The following is a 20,443-nucleotide window of genomic DNA, read 5'->3' on the forward strand; positions in this document are numbered from 1 at the left end:
AGGAATGATGGATGGTGCTAAATAAATTATTAATTGACCTGTATACTAGTGTAATCTGTTTGACAGGCTGAAATGGTGTATTATGATGTGTATAATTATTTTAAATTACAGTGGTGGTTCTGTTTTTTCTTATAATACTCCTATACATTTAATAATATGTTTGTATGATTGTGCAAATATGTGTGTATATATATATATAAATATAGAATACTGTGCAAAAGTTTTAGGCAGGTGTGAAAAAATGTAAGAATGCTTTCAAAAATATGCATGTTAACAGATTATATTTATCAATTAACTAAATGCAAAGTGAGTGAACAGAAAAATCTACATCAAATTCATATTTTGTGTGACCACCCTTTGCCTTCAAAACAGCATTCCACAGTAAAAGTTTTAGAAATTCACAGCAAAGGTAGGCAGGGAACCCTACTATATGAATGCAGTGTCATTTGTCACAAACAATGGGGGAATATCGATTTATGTAGTGTGCAATATGTCAGATTCACCAGGTTTGCCAATATGCTATTTAATTACGTGCCCACTTTGAACAGTCAACTACAAAATTCCACAGGAAAAGTTTCTGAAATTCACTGTAATGGTAGATAGGGAAGTCTATTATATGAATCCGGTGTCATATGTCATGAACAATGGGGAAATATCGTTCATGGAGTTTGAGCTTGGGAGCCCCTTGGGCTAGAAGGGCTTCTTCATGGTGGTGAGGACTGAGGGATTGGTGGGCTTTGCCCCCCTGCAGAGCCAGTGGGAGACCCTCCAGCTGATCTCCCCTGGCCACTCGTCGAAGCCTTGGAGGTGAAAGAAATGGCAGGCAGCTGCAGTCAGGAAGAGACTTCTTCCTGCTAGCAGGGCCACTATTGGGCAGGTCAGGTCAGGCTCTTTTATTATTATAATAATTCAGTTTCTTGTGACTTACAATTGTTACAAAACATCACATTATTTTTTACAGCTGGGCATTTACTGGAACAATTTAGACAGAGGGATTGAACCCACAAGCCTGTGTTCTAGAGGCCAGAGTCCTAACCACTACTCCACACTACTGGCTAACCCGTTTAGTAATGGCTGTCTTTCGATTTGAAAGGGATCTTTGGTATAGTCTCACCCAATATGCAAACATGACTAATTTTGTTTTGACCACATCGACTGCATCAGCCACGATACTCCTACTATCCATTTGTAGCGTAAGGTACACTTATAAATTTCAATGAAAGAAGTGAATTTATAGTATCGCCTTATCACGAATCCTGGAATCTTGTAGAACTCAATTTCTGTAATAATTGGACGCAGACACCAATTCCAAAGATATAAATTGTCAAATTTATTCAAAAACAAAGACTAAATGTAGCACTACACTAATTATACAAAAGGGAAAAACTAATTAAAATTCAACTCTAGATCAACAAATCAAAGACAAATCACTTCCGTGACCAAATCAAAGACCATGGGATCACATATGATAACACACAAATCGTTAAACAAAAAAGGTTATAAACACATTGACTACAATACCGGTTAGTAAGACGAAGGTGAGTCTCTCGTTAGTATTATTAGTCAGACATTAAATAACTACGCAGGTTAGTATTTATGTCTGATAACTTCTCGTTATATATATATCAGTCTCATTTACGTTTAGGTGCCGAGAAAGATCCTATCATTACTTGTTACCACAATTTCCCTTAACTGATTATTATTCAATGATTAAGGATAGGCAGGGCCACCAATAATCTAATGTCTATTAACTTGTGTCAATTTCAGACTAAACAGTTACACAGGAATGAGAAGATATTTCTCAGCGTTGACAGATTTTATTTCTAAAATTATCAACAAAACAGTTTAATGCAACACACATTTATATTTAAGAAAACTAAATGATATTACACATTCTAGAGTTATGAATCACAGATCAACATTTCTAATTGATTTCTCAAATGTCATGAATCATGAACTCCAAACTGTTAAACTTATCTGAACTTCGTCGCAGAGAGGCCTCTCTGTCTTCGGGCTCAGATAACAGCACACGGCACGAGGTCCGTGTGGTTTGGAACAAAGGCAGTCCGGTTCGGCTTTGTCCAAGAACTTCCACTCAGTCGATGCACCTGGAAGTTGGGGTTTCGCGAAAGTAGAGTCGTTTCCAAACAGATTTTCCACTGGTTTGAAGGCTCCAAGGTTGTGCACAAAATCTTCTTGGCAAGCAGGGTCTCTCACCGTACTTATTTGAAGACAAAGTCTTTGAGGAAAGCAGGGCCCTGTTTGTTCCAAGGGTCAAGTTTCTTAAGACTCAAATAGCTATTTAAATGACTGACACTTTCGTATTCAGTCGACTTAGTCAATTGTCCAGCTGTAAAACTCCACTGATCAGGTGGGCACAGGCGGGCATGCGCAGTCTGTAAAGTTCTTTATTTAATAAAGTCCTTTAAAAGAATTCTTCGTACGGCTCAATCTCCTTCTCCCAGTTTAACTCTTCTGTTGCCGGCAAAGACTTGGTTGGTTTCTGGTTCCGGTTCTGGCAACAGAGCTACAGGTTGAGCTGTGGCAGCGAGTTACTGGTTCAGGTGAGAGAGAGAGAGAGAGAAAGAAAGACTGTCCGCTGTTCCTTATAGTCTGTCAGATTGATAGGTGATTGGTTCCTGAGTTCTTGAGATTGGATTTCGGTTTCAGCCCCCAGTGTCCTATTGGAGGGGGGCTTGATTTATGACTGATGTCAATCCATGCCATCTTTTGGAAATGCCGGTTGGCCTGGGTTCGTAGCTCTATGTCGGGATTTCAGCTCTCATCCACTTCAAAGAGTTTTTATCACCTACAGGCCCCTTTCTCCAGACATCTCATAGCAGAATTCCAAACTATTTGGCCTCTTCTCGGTGCCATCCTCCCCAAAACTGTCACTTTGATGCAAACCAGTTCCAAGCTGATGAGCTAAGGAAATCTGATAACTTTGGGGGGGGAGAGGTCTTCTTTAGATCAGTGCTTCAGCTCAGAGCCCAAATGCTCTTATCCAAATACACCCAACATAACGCTACATACCCCCTTTCTTGAATGAGACTGAGGTCGACTAGGACGTTATCCCCTTCAAGACAAAATAAGACGTTAAGCATTTATCTCAAAGTTATGTAACAGAATTCAACAGTGGACTTCACCATTCATGACCCCGAGAAATCAAAGAAAACAAACTAATAGTTCATTATTTAAGCAGAATGTATTCCAATCAAATTGACAATCCTATACTAGCACATATACAGGTTACATATTATAACACAAGTACATTAAAACAAAAAAACTATTGGTATTAGTATTACTCAGGATTGAGTAAGGTTACTGACGGTAACCAATAGGTGGAAGTTGATTAACAGAGGGAGGTAACTGGGAATTCAAGTGTTATTCAGGCACCTGACCTTCACTATATCTATAATAGTTGGTAGGGACCTGGGTTCGAATGGTTGGCTTACATGGTAAGCTGGTGCCCCCTTTAGGGACATGCACAAAAATGGTCTCATTGGGAAGTTGTACCTTGGTGGCTGTATCATATCGGTCATTCAATTCCACTTGCTTTGCTGATTGAACTTGAGCCCACAACCTGTTCAATAGATCCTGACCAATGATCAACTTCTCTGTTTCAAATTTGGAAATATAAACTGGATGAACCAACTTAATCTTCCCAAAGGTGAACTCTAACAACGCCTTTCGAGTGAGCTGTGCCTTAGTCTCTGTGTAACTTGTAATGTTCACACTACAAGCTTCCACTTTCAGTCGTTTGTCTGAGGTTTCCATAATTTGTTTCAGTTCGCCAAATGTGGTGGCAGACATTAAACAAATTTCAGCCCCAGTGTCCAACAAGGCTTCACACTCCCACACATTCTTAATGGTCACTTCTATGTAAACTTGCTTGGCTCTGCCTCTCTGTGTCAGATCACCCAGTAACATCACCAAAGGTTCAGCTTGCCTGCAGGCAACTTCCCCCACTGGGAGGTCCCAGTGGGCTGATGTGTCAGAGAAACCCCCCTGCTGTTCCTCACATCCAATCAAAAACACGGAGGCGGGGACAGGGGGTGGTTCCAGAGCTAGTCATGCCTCAGGTGGCGAGTCCGGCCCTTTACCCTGGCTACTAACTTCCAGTTTGGGAAGAGGGGGCAAAGGGAGCAGAGCTAAGCGTAGCAGTAGCTCAGAAACTGCAACATTGCTCAGAGACTGAGTTAACCCAACTGGGTTAGGAGCAGATTTCTTTCCTTTATACTTTTTCTTGTACCTTGTTTTACTTTTACTCCACTTAGGAGTTTCTTTCTTTTTTTTATTGTAAGCCTGGGTGTCTTGGGTTCCATCCTTGGGAGGTTCTTTCCTTCTTTGAATCTCTGTCCCCTCTAACTCCAGTGGAGAACTAGGTCTCTCAGAGCACCTTGCCAGTACTTGGGTGCTTGAATCTTTACGATCAGAGGCGCTATTGTACTTGCTTTCCCAAGCTTTCTGTGCCATTTTACGAATTTCGGCTATGTTCATATACGTTGCGTCTGCATGTAATATGATCATTTCCTTAATCTTTGGGAACAAATTAGCAACAAATAACCCTTTAAAGCTCACCTCTTCCTCGGCCCCGGGTCGATCTTGACCCGCAAAATAGGTTTTCCTAAGCTTTTCATAGTAATCACAGGGGGACTCATGCTTACCCTGTTTGATCTGGTGTGCGGCAGTCACTGCTGCCACTAGATCAATGAACCTGGAATAGTCCCTAATTAATGCTCTGCACAAGCGTTGAAAACTATCGCAGACCATGGACCCTTGCCTCTCCATCCAAGAATGGACTTGGCGAGAGGTAGTTTTGCGGATTAGGAGAACCTTTTCCTTCTCCGTAGCCTCAGGATAGAAACGCAAAGCATACTTAATGTCCTTAATATACGCTTCCACATTTCCTTCCTTGTCTGCTGGGTTAAAGGTTTCACAATCTTTAGCCAGTTCTCTCAACTGGCGCATGTTAACCTTTCGGTCAGGACTCTCGGGAGAGGAAGTTCGTCTGTGCGACGAGCTTCTTACCCTGGGTGGAGAAAGACTACAGGGAGGGGTACGATCAGGACGAGGCAACCCGGGGCCTAAATGTGGAGACGGTGTGCAACTCCGTGCATTGGCCGGTTCCGGCTGTTCCTTTATGCTGTCAGGTGTCAGCTTTGCAGCCCACCGAGAGGCAGCTTTCAGGGCCCATCTTTGTTGCATGAGATGCTCATTTTCAACTTCAGTTGATTTGAGTTCTCCCCTAAGCACCTGATTTACTCTCCTCATTTCTTCACTGTCCCTTTTTAAATGTATGACCTCGCCTTCGAGTATCTCAATTTTTACAGTGCCCAAATCTTTCTCCCTGACTGTTTTGCAAAGACGCATTTCCAAAACATCCCGGTCCTTCAAAACTATCCTTTCATTTTCAACCGCTTTACATCTGTCATTTTGCAGACCTTTTACTTGGATCAGAGTTGTTTCCAATTCAGCTTGACATTGTCTTAAATCATTTCCTAATTGCTCTCTCTGTTCAATTAAGTCCTCTTTTTCAGCATTCAACACAATGACTTGTTTTCCACAAGTATCTAGCTTTCCTTCAAATTCTAAAACCATTCCATGCAGTTTGGCTCTTTCTTCTTTCGCTTTAGCATACTTTTCTCCTAGCTTTTTCAGTTTTTCAAACTTGCTTATGCTCCAGTTCACTAACCTTTAGCTCGCAAGTGCTAAGCTAGACATAACTTTCACCACCTCTATCGACTCTTTTTCGAGTTGTGTCGTAGTGTCGTTTACCAACTGAGTTCGACTCGACTCTACTTCAAAGTCCAAAATGCCTAGGCGTCCAAGGAATTCAGGAATCTCTGTTCCTGGTACCTTAACAATCAATGCTTCACATGGGGACATTTGGGTAATCATTGTTTTGGCTTTTCAGTAACAACCCAACAGAACAGTACTAGATTAATCACCTAATGACTCTAATGCCAACGCTTAGGATATCAACAATTTATCACAAGTAACTAAAACAGACTTAACCTTTTGTGACTTTGGAAACCATACACATACCACGTGGGCAATTCTTGAGCGCCCTCTAGAGTACAAACAGTGTATCGTGCCTACAAAAGTTTTCTTGTTTCAAAACTTTGGAATCTGGATTTCTGGACAAAGCTATCCAATAACTATTACAGAAATTAGTTATTTTCAGTCTAAGATTCCTCACACGGGGCACCAATTATGTAGCGTAAGGTACACTTATAAATTTCAATTAAAGAAGTGAATTTATAGTATCACCTTATCACGAATCCTGGAATCTTGTAGAACTCAATTTCTGTAATAATTGGACGCAGACACCAATTCCAAAGATATAAATTGTCAAATTTATTCAAAAACAAAGACTAAATGTAGCACTACACTAATTATACAAAAGGGAAAAACTAATTAAAATTCAACTCTAGATCAACAAATCAAAGACAAATCACTTCCGTGACCAAATCAAAGACCATGGGATCACATATGATAACACACAAATCGTTAAACAAAAAAGGTTATAAACACATTGACTACAATACCGGTTAGTAAGACGAAGGTGAGTCTCTCGTTAGTATTATTAGTCAGACATTAAATAACTACGCAGGTTAGTATTTATGTCTGGTAACTTCTCGTTATATATATATCAGTCTCATTTACGTTTAGGTGCCGAGAAAGATCCTATCATTACTTGTTACCACAATTTCCCTTAACTGATTATTATTCAATGATTAAGGATAGGCAGGGCCACCAATAATCTAATGTCTATTAACTTGTGTCAATTTCAGACTAAACAGTTACACAGGAATGAGAAGATATTTCTCAGCGTTGACAGATTTTATTTCTAAAATTATCAACAAAACAGTTTAATGCAACACACATTTATATTTAAGAAAACTAAATGATATTACACATTCTAGAGTTATGAATCACAGATCAACATTTCTAATTGATTTCTCAAATGTCATGAATCATGAACTCCAAACTGTTAAACTTATCTGAACTTCGTCGCAGAGAGGCCTCTCTGTCTTCGGGCTCAGATAACAGCACACGGCACGAGGTCCGTGTGGTTTGGAACAAAGGCAGTCCGGTTCGACTTTGTCCAAGAACTTCCACTCAGTCGATGCACCTGGAAGTTGGGGTTTCGCGAAAGGAGAGTCGTTTCCAAACAGATTTTCCACTGGTTTGAAGGCTCCAAGGTTGTGCACAAAATCTTCTTGGCAAGCAGGGTCTCTCACCGTACTTATTTGAAGACAAAGTCTTTGAGGAAAGCAGGGCCCTGTTTGTTCCAAGGGTCAAGTTTCTTAAGACTCAAATAGCTATTTAAATGACTGACACTTTCGTATTCAGTCGACTTAGTCAATTGTCCAGCTGTAAAACTCCACTGATCAGGTGGGCACAGGCGGGCATGCGCAGTCTGTAAAGTTCTTTATTTAATAAAGTCCTTTAAAAGAATTCTTCGTACGGCTCAATCTCCTTCTCCCAGTTTAACTCTTCTGTTGCCGGCAAAGACTTGGTTGGTTTCTGGTTCCGGTTCTGGCAACAGAGCTACAGGTTGAGCTGTGGCAGCGAGTTACTGGTTCAGGTGAGAGAGAGAGAGAGAGAAAGAAAGACTGTCCGCTGTTCCTTATAGTCTGTCAGATCGATAGGTGATTGGTTCCTGAGTTCTTGAGATTGGATTTCGGTTTCAGCCCCCAGTGTCCTATTGGAGGGGGGCTTGATTTATGACTGATGTCAATCCATGCCATCTTTTGGAAATGCCGGTTGGCCTGGGTTCGTAGCTCTATGTCGGGATTTCAGCTCTCATCCACTTCAAAGAGTTTTTATCACCTACAGGCCCCTTTCTCCAGACATCTCATAGCAGAATTCCAAACTATTTGGCCTCTTCTCGGTGCCATCCTCCCCAAAACTGTCACTTTGATGCAAACCAGTTCCAAGCTGATGAGCTAAGGAAATCTGATAACTTTGGGGGGGGAGAGGTCTTCTTTAGATCAGTGCTTCAGCTCAGAGCCCAAATGCTCTTATCCAAATACACCCAACATAACGCTACACATTAAAACATCAGACCATGTGCTCATTGTCCATGATTGGTCCATGTCTTGTGCCAGGCTCTGCAAACCCGGAACTAGCAGTACAGCTTCTCAAACAACGTGGGGAAAACACAAGAACTTTGCTTGTGACCTGTCCTGGTTTGTTGGTTTGTTATGGTTACAAAATTCCGGAAAACGAATAACACTGGGCAGTACGTACAGTACACAGAGCTAATTACCAGACTGCATCCCATGTGTGGCTGCTTCAGTTCATCTTATATTCATGCCGTTGGCTGCTCGTACTCTCCTGTGCAGTACCTCAATACAGGTAACTACAATCCGTAATAATATATAATGATTTTAGATTACTTTCAGTGGGATGTTTGTAGTGTGAGTTGTACCTGTGTGGCCCTACAGTGAAACACCAAGCTTTGATTAGAAGTATTTGTCTGAATCCAGGCGGAAATAGCACTCGCACCACCTCAAGCTCAACCTCTCCAAATCGGATCTCCTCTTTTTCCCCCACTCTTCGTCACCTTCTGCTGACCTCCCCATCTCGATCCCCTTGGAATCCACCACACTCCTTCTTCTTCTGCTAAAAATCTAGGGAGTCACCCTCGATCCTGCGCTCTCCTACACCCAGCACATCACCACGCTGACACGCACCTGTAGATTCTTCCTGAGCAACGTACGCGGATCCGTCCCTTCCTCACCAACTACTCGACTCAGCTACTTGTCCAGTCACTGGTCCTCTCCCGCCTGGACTACTGCAAATTCCTCCTGGCCGGCCTGCCTGCATCTACTACCCGCCCCCTCCAGCTTATCCAGAACTCTGCGGCTCGTCTGGTATTCTCTCTGCCACGATTCGCACATGCTCCTCCACTGGCTCCCGATAGCGGCACGCATTCAGTTCAAGACTTTGACCCTCACCTACCGCTGTCTTGACCACACTGCACCAAGCTACCTTCAGTCACTCGTCTCTCCATACATGCCCTCCAGACCACTGCATTCCTCCAGTGCCAGAAGACTAACTCTGCCTCCTCTCCACTCTCCTTCCTCCAGAGCCTGCTCCTTCTCATCCCTGGCCCCAAAATGGTGGAACGACCTGCCCACCGAAGTCAAAACAGCAGAGTCCTTGACCTCATTCCTAAACTTACTCGACTCATCTTTTCCGACAGTACTTGTAATATTAGTCCTCTATCCCTGCTAGATAGCACTTCACAGTTTTTATTATGCTTCTCGTGTTCTTGATTGTTTTCCTCCTTGCTGCCTTTCCTGTAGCCCTTGTCTGTGACCCTACATCTTGACAGCACTTAGCTTTCACCGTCCAGGATGTAGGAAGTCAGTTACTGTACTTGTGTAAATTGGAATTTGTAAAATGTATTATATTTTGAATTGCTATGTTTTAGTTCAATTGAATTTGTAATTATTGATACCTTGTACTTCTCTGTATTTTTGCACTTTGTTTGCACTCATGTTGTAAGTCGCCCTGGATAAGGGCGTCTGCCAAGAAATAAAAATAATAATAATATTTGTTGTGACTTTTGAGAAACGCTAAGAAAAAATATATAATTAGCCTATATATAATTATAATATATTGGTCTTCATCTGTCTTTAATTCTGGTGTGCACAGAGTGTTAATGTTGGGACAAATTTTGTTCCCATAGGCTAAATAGGCTTATAAGAGCTAGGGAAAAGTGTCGGGCCCTAGAGTAGTGTGTATAGTACAGTGTTGACAGTTTGTAGTATGTATGTGTGTTTAATACAGTTTCTGTGTCCTCCCTCCAGGTGAGCGTCCCTACATGTGCGCCCAGTGTGGGAAGAGCTTCACCCAGGCCGGGGACCTGGAGACTCACCAGCGCATCCACATGGGGGACAGGCCATACCCTTGTGCTCAGTGTTGGAACAGCTTCAGTGTCTCGAGGGAGCTAACCATCCACCAGTGCGCACACACTGAGGAGAGACCCTACAGATGTGGGGACTGCAGGAAGAGTCTCAGTGGCTCCAGGGCTCTGAAGCTGCACCAATGCACTCCCACAGGGGAGAGACCCTACTGCTGTGGGGACTGCGGGAAGAGCATCAGTGGCTCGGGGGCTTTGAGGATACACCAGCGCACCCACACCAGGGAGGGAGCTTACTACTTAGTCCAGTGTGGCAAGAGCTTCAGCCAGTCTGGGGCTCTCAGTGCACACCTGCAGACCCACCACAAGGCCAATGTGGGCTGGGGCCCAGACTGCTGAAGGAACAGTGATTAAGACAAGTGGGGTTTTGTAATTTGTTTTCGATGGTGGAGGGACTGGAGTGTGAGGGACAATTGAGGGACAATTAAGAATACAGGAGACAGACACAATAGAGAGGACTGGAGACAGGTAAACACAGTTAATTTATAAACACTGTGGATTTATTCTACATTATCCAAAGAGACTCAGGATTCAGATTGATTATCAGCTCAGCATATTTTATTCAATACATGCAAGGGAAGAGCCACTGATCACTCATGAAGCAATAATGCAACTCTTAAAGAAATGGCAGAACAGTGAAATACATACATGTAGTTTTCATGGGTGTATTGAATGGGATCACACACACTGTACTTGGTGGAAGCTGGGAGTGTCTAATCTATCACAACCAATCATGATATTGATGTAAGAGGAGACAGAAAAATAGCATGTAAACATACTGACTTGGTTGACCATTTTCTGAGGCAGACATCACATTCCCATCATAGCAGGAGTCCACATACCTTTCGTTTCAGGGGTCTTTTGTTATTGATGCTTACAGGAGCTAGATCTAACTTGTGTGTCTGCAGTCCGAATCGGCAAACCTGGTTGTAAACGAGAACTGCAGGCAGCTATTGTCTTAATGCAAACCTGGTCCCCAACCTGCCTGCAAGTCGAGGCTACTCCCGTTCATTATGTTTAATGTAGAATCCTATGGAGCACCATTTGTGCCAAAAGTGTTAATCCGTCCATTTGGTAGTTCATTCAGAAATTCATCAACTTGGCCATTCAGCCGGCAGTTTGGCCATTGAGTAGTAAATTCATCAAGGAATTTATTAATGTGTCTGATTCATGTGTCAATTAATCCATAAATACATACATCACTTTATCAACCATGTAATGAATTAATGTGGCTAGTCATTACAATAAACAGATGAATGAACCGATGAACTTCCAGACAAACAGAACAACTTCCAAGCAAACTTACAGACAAACCAATGAATTTCCAGATTAACAGACCAACTGTCAATGATTCACAGTACCAAACCCAGTTTGGTCAGCCTCTCATAAAACACCTTCAGCCAATACTATTGCAGTTTATTAGAATGGGCGTTTCCCTGTCTCTCACCTCGATCAGCGTTCCCCCCACATCATTAGAAAATCTGCACCATGAATCCAAATCACTCATCAGAAATCCATCAGGCTATAAAATCGTCCTTGCAGTCTTTACTCAGTGACATAGAAGGACAAGCATCATTGGATTATATATTTTTCTAAATCTTTGATCGCCAGCTTCTTCTTAGTGGGGAGGCTGAGGTGGGCTTGACATTACGGGTCTACATTTCATCACGCACACTTCATCAAGGAGTACATTTCATCACCAGTGTCAGTTCATCACCAATTTGGCTATTCATCAGCACATTGCATATTCAGTTGCAAACTACACACAAAAGTCGCTTTTGATTTAGATTGAATATTATTTAATGACCTACAATTCCAAAACAGACTTGTCAAATCCTAGTTATGACAGTTGTACTATTTAATTTCACCCACCCTTAGTTCTAAGTTGTAATCTAACTAGTCAAGAGAGAGAAACGGGGAGTAGGGGAGTGTTTAAACACAATTATTGACGTGTTATATTTTACAACATAAAACAGTTTATACATTTTATTTTATTAACATGAAATACATAGTTTATACAATGTGAAGCGCTTTGAAATGGATCCGCCTGTCTATTACAGCTCGTACATCAATGCAGAAACCAGTAAAATAATTATATTCTAGGTCAGAGGTTGCTAACCCTGGTCCTGGAGAGCCACAGGGTCTACAGGTTGTTGTTCTATCCAGATCATCAATTGCTTAATTGAATTGTGTGTCTTAATTAGGCAAAATGTCCATGTGTTCAAGGTATCCATTGACTGGTAATTAAGAGAGACCTGGAAGACATGCAGGATTGCGGCTCTCCAAGAACAGGATTGGCCACCCCTGTTCTAGATAATATATATTTTAGGTATGTGTCTAGTACAGACACATGGAACAACACCCACAAGTTTAAAACTTTTTCAAACTTTTAATATTTAAAAGCCTTTCTTTTTAACAAAAAAAAAGAAATATAACCCCTTTGGCACTTATTTTGACAGTATTTTAAAACATTGTTATACAAGACGCTGCATGTACAAAATATAGTGATTCAAAATACTTATTTTACTCTATGCAAAGCTGTGGTTAAGCCTCACCTATTCTAACAATTAATCTTCTCATAAAAGACACAACCTATGTAATGGTGATTTTAATTTCCACGCGGTTACACAGAGAGACAGAGAAACACCCTTTCTAACAAACTGCAACATTAATGGCTGAAGGCGTTTTATGAGAGACTGGATTTGTATTGATTAAAATGTGTCTGCTACTACTGGCTATAAAGACTGAAGTGGGTTTGGCACAGTGCATGACTGAGATTGATTGCTCTGTTCATCTGGAAGTTCATGTTTGTAATGTAATATTAATTAATTACATAGTTGATAAAGTAACATGTATTTATGGATTAATTGACACACAAATCACACAAATTAATAAATTACATGACAGATTCCTGGATGAATGTACTACTCAATGGCAAAACTGCCGGCTAAATGGCCAAATTGATGAATTTCTAAATGAATGAAAACTACCAAATTGACAAATGAACACTTTTGGCAGAAACAGCACTCAATAGAGTCCAGTCTGTCTCTTTGAAACCTGTCTTTTCTTTTTTTTCCTCTTCAAGAGTACAAGAGACAGAGGGAGGGAAGGGTGCAAGAGAGTGACTGGTGTTTCACCCAGTGATGTCTGCACTCAGAGATGGACTGGAAGATGGAGTTAGATAGCCCTCGGGACAAATGGAAAAGATTCCATCTCTCTTCCCTGTACATCTGTACCCCCCTTTACTCTTCTGTGGGGCACTTAACACACACATCTGGATTCGTACCACTCACTCCATCAATTCATTTTTATTTTGTGTAGTGCCCTTCGCAAAGGTTTGCCACAGAGTGGTTCACACATTGAAACATGATGCCAAAAAGATTGTAATAATGATACAAAGACAAATGAAACTTTTTGGCATGGGAGAGAGAGGTAGAGAGAGAGAAATACTCCTCTAGTGTGACCAAGAGTTTTAGGAGAGTGAATCTCTGGGGGTCCAAAGTTAAGGCCTAACACTAATGGCTGCCTCTACCTTCTTTCTTTCTCTCTCTGGTCTGCCCTACTGTCTACACTTCTTTATGTCCTTCTGTACTTTCTCCATCTATATTATTTTTCTCCCTCTCTCTCAAATCTCTCCTGTTATAGGAAAGTGAATCTCTGTTGTATCTGCTCAAAAATGTAAATAGATCTAAGTGGTGGAACTGAAACTGATGACATGGATCTCAGAAAGTCTCTTTAGATTATCCAATTGTAAGTGAGGACAGTGGCACTGTGCTGCCCAGAGCTGTCAGTGAATGAGAATGTTTAATGCGTTTTAATCTCAGTAATACCATGGTCCTCCACTCCTGTGCACAAAAATAAAGTTATTGTATCATCGTTACTGCACACACCATGACTGTAGAGGCACGAGATGTCAGATATTTTGACGACTTGCAGTTTAAATGGAGTTTCCCACATTATTAATGTTGTATGTTTTATGTCAATATTATTTACCAGACACTTTCAGAAATACAATTAGTTGATCACTGAAGAATACTTAAATCAAAACACAGATTAAATGACAGCGCCAATACTATTTTGGTAGAGTAGCTCTCCAGGTCCAGGGCTGGATGTCCCTGCTGTACTGGACTGGATGGTAGATGTCCAGGAGCTGGGACGGAGACTCCTGCTTTATACTGGTAAACAACGGAAACTGTGTATACAAGGAAACCATACACACACACAGTCTCTCAGTTTCTGTGTACTGTAAGGGGACTGTGTGTGCATGTGAGAGAGTGTCTGAGTATTTTGACTGTATAGCAGAGAAGCAAATCAGTCATTTTTGAAGATGATTTTTATTAATGTTACAGGGAAACTTATTCAAAAAATAAAATAAAAATAAAATTAATGAAAAAACGGTGTAAACTAGTCCAGAGTCTGGACCTGTGATTTGTACAAGGAAATGCTGTACACTGAGATCTGACTGTGTGTGACTGATCCTGCGTCTGACTGATTGACTAATTACACTGTCTGACTGCCTGCGAGACCGACTGATCAATATACTGTCTGACCGATACAATGACTGACTTACTTGTCTGTATCCCACAGACTGTCCGAATGTCTGCTTTTTCTGGCTGACTGGCAGGACTATTGTGTCTGTATAGTCTCTCTATGTATGCAAGTATACAGTGTAGGTGTACATGTACTTCTACAGAGTTTGGTCTGTTGATACATTTGCACATAATTGTAGCAGAGAGAGAAGGGTGGATAAACAAGAGGTAGGGGCAAGGGCCTAACATAGGATCTCTCATCCAATAAGTATGGACGCATCAACCCCCTGCCCCCCAGTCTTGACCAATCAGTGCGGGAGCCTCCACATCTTTTTCCTCCAATCAGCACTTGTTCCTGCCTTCCTCACAGCTATGGTCCAACCTACGTAGGCACCCATCCTCCCTCCCAGAACTCTCGACCAATCAAGGTCCAGATTGCAGAGCCCCAATGTCCATGATCCCTCCCCCGGCACCACCTCCTGCCCCCCCCCCTCCTCTCTCCCCCTCCTCGTCCATGCGGCGCCCATGTTTCCTGAAGTACTTGTACCTCTGGACATACAACTTCACCAGGTTGCTGACCTTCACTGGGTTGATCTCCCCACTGCGGCTGTGACAGATCTGCATACAGAGAGGATACATAAGGACTGACTGGTACTCTTGACTGATATACTGACTGGCACACTGAGGGGGAGGGGGGAGTGCGATGGAGGCGGTGAGGGGAAGAGAGGGATAGAGGGGGAGAGATGTACCTTGTGCACAGCCTTGCGCAAGATGTGTTTGTACTCATCCTTGGTGATGTCCTTCCTCTGGTAGTAGGGCTTGATGGCTAGCTTCACCTCCTCGACTGCCCGCTCCTGAGTGTGCAGCTTCTTTAAGTACTGAGAGAGAGGGAAGGACAAGGGGTTCACACAGTGAAAAACTGACTGGACACTAGGGGTGGACGGTACACCAGTATGAATGTGAACGTATGACGCTGGTAAATTTATACATTCATTGAAATAAGGCGTTTAGTATGGAATGCCATTTGAGTCAATTAAATAAATAATGAAAATAATAACTGAAGAAAACATAAATTAGATGGATGCTATTAAGGGAGTAGTATATACTATGTATTGTGGACTGATAAAGTTTAAGTGTAAAGATTTTGATGACGAACAACTTTGCTATCCACCTATCTCCTGTCATAACAATATTCTGGTGGAAATATATGACACTCATACTCTGTTTCTCCCATTTCTTTGTATATCATATTGCTACACAAGATTGTATAATTGTTTAATGTCAATCATGTTTTAATTGTGTTTACTGACCCTCGTGTCTTTAGGCGTCAACCTGTATTATACACCGATCAGACATAACATTATGACCACTGACAGGTGAAGTGAATAACACTGATAATCTCGTTATCATGGCACCTGTCAGTGGGTGGGATATATTAGGCAGCAAGTGAACATTTAGTCCTCAAAGTTGATGTGTTAGAAGCAGGAAAAATGGGCAAGCGTAAGGATCGGAGTGACTTTGACAAGGGTCAAATTGTGATGGCTATAGGACTGGGTCAGAGCATCTCCAAAATTGCATCTCTTCTGGGGTGTTCCCAGCCTGCAGTGGTCAGTACCTATCAAAAGTGGTCCAAGGAAGGAAAAGCTGGGAAACCGGCGACAGGGTCATGGGCGGCCAAGGCTCATTGATGCACGTGGGGATCGAAGGCTGGCCCGTGTGGCCCAATCCAACAGATGAGCTACTATAGCTCAAATTGCTGAAAAAGTTAATGCTGGTTCTGATAGAAAGGTGTCAGAACGCACAGTGCATCGCAGTTTGTTGCGAATGGGGCTGCGTAGCTGCAGACCAGTCAGGGTGCCCATGCTGACCCCTGTCCACTGCCGAAAGCGCCTACAAATGGGCACGTGAACATCAGAACTGGACCACGGAGCAATGGAAGAAGGTGGCCTGGTCTGATGAATCACGAGTTCAAGGTATTGACTTGGCCTCCAAGTTCCCCAGATCTCAATCCACTTGAGCATCTGTGGGATGTGCTGGCCAAACAAGTCCGATCCATGGAAGGCCCCACCTTGCAACTTACAGGACTTAAAGGATCTGCTGCTAACATCTTGGTGCCAGATACCACAGCACACCTTCAGAGGTCTAGTGGAGTCCATGCCTCGAAGGGTCAGGGCTGTTTTGGCAGCAAAAGAGGGACCCACACAATATTAGGCAGGTGGTCATGATGTTATGGCTGATAGGTGTAAGTGTTTTTGCCCATCAGTCTTGTCATTGTGACATCAGTTCAACAGCACATTGATTTTACGTTCGCTGGGTGACACACCGAACAGATCTGCGATTTCTTGGGTTGACAGCCCAGACAACACACAGGCAGCGAACATGTCGCCTGCAATATCCAGAGGCAGGCGCCCCTGCACCTGCGCTTCAAGTAACTTGGACATCTTCCACACGAACATGGTGCTCAATCAGTCCCAAACCATTTAAAACTTTGACATCCATGTCTTGAGTCTTGAAGAGCACTTATCCACACAAGTTTTCAAAAAAGCCTTCAACACGGGCCAAAATAGTATCCGCTGATAAACCACGTTGATCAATTTGATCTGCTAAGAATAGCATGGTATATTGGAGCCCACTGATGTCTTCCATATTGTCCGCACAACAGCTTGCATATATATTCAATGCTGTTCTGGTGCTGTTGCTTTGGTCTGATCTGAGATAACCATGCCTCATTCATTTGAATATACCAAATGGAAATGTGTCATTATGAAATAAAAGTGCCTTGAAATAAACAATTCTGAAAAAAATATATATATATAATTTATATATGGACTCATTTACATATTTATATTTACATATTTATAGTCTCATTTATTTATTTCAGGATTTATTTCATAGCCATATTTATTTAATATTGACTCAAATGGCATTCCATAGAGTAATACTGTAATAATTACACATTTTTGTATTTTAATATAAGCATACTGTAGCAGAGAAAAAAAAAATAGAAGCACGTTAATATTGTGCCATTTGTTCACAGGAGCGGATGGGTATCCCGTCCATTTATCACACTTTACACCACAAACAATTAATCACAATTTTGTCACTTACTGTCTGTGATCAACAAGTGGTCCTTATGCCAAGATTTATCTTATGGTCACTAGTTAAAGCCAAAATATATCATAAGCTGTGCTAAAAACATAACGCTACAATACATCATAAATAACAGATACAGTACATATTCACTTAAATTATATAAATAAAACCCAAATAGAGCTATTAATGGATCATAAATAAGATTCAGTACGTATTCAATTCCGTAGCTACATACAATCTGGTCACTTACAGTCTCTTTTGATTTTGATCGAATACTTCTTCTTCTACAACGCTTCCAAAACAGCCTTTTATTAAATCCTACAGTTACCCTCGGCAGTTATAGTCTGAGTTTCAACACATTTTTATCCATAACTCTGGCTAGATGCCTGTAAGCAGACTTCCTACAGAAAACTACCATGCCCAGAATGCATCAATCTGTCGGCATGTTTATATGGGGTGCGTTCACATTGCGCAGATTTCCGTCATTCTAAACAGAATCTGACCATTTAGCAAATGAATGCTCAGACTTTCTGCAGATTGTGGTCACAATCTTGTAGTGTAGATTTCTGCATATCTGTGCAGCTCAACCAATGTGACCAGTGGAATTCTGCAGATCTGCGCTACAAGAACCCGACCTCAAAGCTTAAAGGCACAGTTTTAAAAGATTACATTGTAATGACTAATGTTATGCTGAAAACATACAGCACTTTTTTTTCCTTCTTCTCAAATACTCAAAGTTCCCTTTCCATTGTAAATTCTGAGTAACTGAAATATTTTTGCATTCAATTTTACTTTATATAATTCATATACATTTATGTTGTGTTTGCACAGTCTTGCCACAGAAAATTAAAAAATGTGCACAATAAAAAAAATAAAAAAATAAAAAAATCCATTCTCCAATGCCTCTTTCAGGTTTTATGAAGTTAAAAGCAATCTTTTGTCTGTTATTATTTGAGGGGCTCATAAGAATTTTCAGATTATTATTATTTTTTTAAATATCGTGATATCATCAGAACATAGTTTACAAACCAGAGGAGGCCATTCGACTCATTGTGCTCGTTTGGTGTCCATTAATAACTGATCCAAGGATACTATCCAGTCTATTTTTGAATGTTGCCAAATTGTCAGCTTCAACCACATCGCTGGGGAGTTTGTTCCAGATGGTAACAACTCTCTGTGTGAAGAAGTGTCTCCTGTTTTCTGTCTTGAATGCCTTGAAGCCCAATTTCCATTTTTTCCCCCAGGTCCGTTTCTCTGCTGATCTGGAAAATCTCCTCTGGTTTGATGTGGTTGATGCCTTTCATCATTTTTAAGACTTTAATCAAGTCCCCACATAGTCTTCTCCGTTCCAGGGTGTAAGGAAAAATGCAATTGCTGAAGCTGGGCAAATTCCACCATGATAAAATTCCAGTTTAAAGTTGAATCCCCAAATGTTCTTGGGTATTGTCCTAATTCACAGAAGGTAAACGCAGATAGGTGAGCAAAGGTGGGGTCCCTGGTATCAATAGGAACAGTAGGCTGATATGGACACAGTTTGCTTACCAGTCTTGTATCAATAGCATATCAAAAGCTATTGATAAGGACGAGTAAGGAGACAGTCGGTCTCTGTTGGGAAGAGTGAGTTAATAATCTCCGAGAAAGGTATGGGTGAGGGGGAACGGGTGAGCCGTTACCCTGGAATGTGGAAGAGCGGGGTGAGGGCTCCATTGTCACTTGATATGCTAATACACAGCTGCCATTGGATACTCTGGTGGGTGGGGTGGTCACTCTGGAAGGTGGAGTTGGACTCATAAAAGCTGACTTGTCCATAAAGTCTTTGTATCAGTTTTGCCTTGTGGTACCCAGTGTACTTGTATATTGTGATCTATATTTTGGACTCTGTAATAAATCACATTGAACCTGAACTGTCTTAGTTCCAGTCACTGCTACAGGAGGTTCCATTTTCTTACAAGGGTTAAAAGGTTCAGTTCCCCAAGTCTTTCCAAATATGACATTCCCTCCAAACCTGGAATTAGTCTGGTTTCTCACCTCTGAACTACCTCCATCATATCGTTATCATCCGGATGTTGGATAATATAATGATCTTAACTTCAGTTCATATCATCAAACCCCCTGCTGGACACTACAGGACATTAACACTGACTGACGACACTAACTGATGACACTACAGGGAGACACAAAGAAAGAGGGAAAAGATAAAAAAGGGAGAGTGACTCACTTTGTCTGGATCTTTCCCCTCACTCTCCCAGCTGACCTCTGCTGACCCCACGCTCCCAGTCCCTGATGAAGAGCCAATGGGCATGGGAGGGGGTGGAGTCTGTGCACAACTGGCCATTGACAGGCCACCATGAAGATGAGAGGGCGGGCTCTTGCTACAGCCCAATGGCAACGAGCTGTGCAGGATGTACTGGGTGGGAGGTTGGGTGGAGGGTGGGGCCAGTCCTGAGGGGGCGGGGGCAGGCATGGCAGTCTGAGAGCTCTGATTGGCTTGTGACAGAATCTGATGGAGGGAGAGAGAAAATGTTAGAAAGGGGAATAGATGCATCAGAAGGATGAGAGAGAATGAAACAAACAACCTACAGACAGACATATCGCATACAAACAGTCAAGACAGTCAGTGTGTCAGAGAAACAGAGACACATGGACAGGGTTTTCCGTAGCTATATTCAGGCCAAAAATCTGTGCAGCCTGTCCAAACAAATGCATGAATGGAAAATATAAATTTCCGATTATCACTCGGCATTCCTCAACATGTTTCTGTCCACCAAACCCACTGGTTGATGATTCCAATTGGGGCCATTCTGGTACCTTTTTTTCCCCCCTAACATGACACCACTGCTTATAACCATACATAACTTAGTGAAAATTCTGGCAGGTACAT

General features: G+C 41.9%; 2 protein-coding genes across 2 annotated transcripts in view; one reads left to right on the forward strand and one right to left on the reverse strand.

Moving 5' to 3' along the window:
- The first annotated feature begins 8,291 nt into the window (after positions 1 to 8,291).
- LOC136753842 (zinc finger protein 239-like) lies at positions 8,292 to 10,279 on the forward strand. The gene is made up of 2 exons (XM_066710227.1): positions 8,292 to 8,367; positions 9,828 to 10,279. The coding sequence occupies exons 1-2, from the start codon at positions 8,292 to 8,294 to the stop codon at positions 10,277 to 10,279; spliced, it is 528 nt and encodes a 175-aa protein (XP_066566324.1).
- Positions 10,280 to 10,476: 197 nt separating this feature from the next.
- The window catches only part of scaf1 (SR-related CTD-associated factor 1), a 28,782-nt gene continuing 18,815 nt past the window's right edge, over positions 10,477 to 20,443 (reverse strand). The window contains 3 exon segments of the mRNA XM_066708791.1: positions 10,477 to 15,087; positions 15,219 to 15,347; positions 19,781 to 20,062. Of these exon segments, the coding sequence (XP_066564888.1) occupies positions 14,893 to 15,087; positions 15,219 to 15,347; positions 19,781 to 20,062 (606 nt within the window). The 3' untranslated portion in view covers positions 10,477 to 14,892.

The sequence above is a fragment of the Amia ocellicauda genome, chromosome 7 (assembly GCF_036373705.1).
Source record: "Amia ocellicauda isolate fAmiCal2 chromosome 7, fAmiCal2.hap1, whole genome shotgun sequence".
In the NCBI taxonomy this organism is placed as follows: Eukaryota; Metazoa; Chordata; class Actinopteri; order Amiiformes; family Amiidae; genus Amia; species Amia ocellicauda.

Coding starts and splice junctions, on each gene's coding strand:
- LOC136753842 (XM_066710227.1), top strand. CDS start 8,292: ATGTGTGGCTGCTTCAGTTCATCTTATATTCATGCCGTTGGCTGCTCG. Junction 8,368..9,827: donor TGTGCAGTACCTCAATACAG/GTAACTACAATC, acceptor TCCTCCCTCCAG/GTGAGCGTCCCTACATGTGC.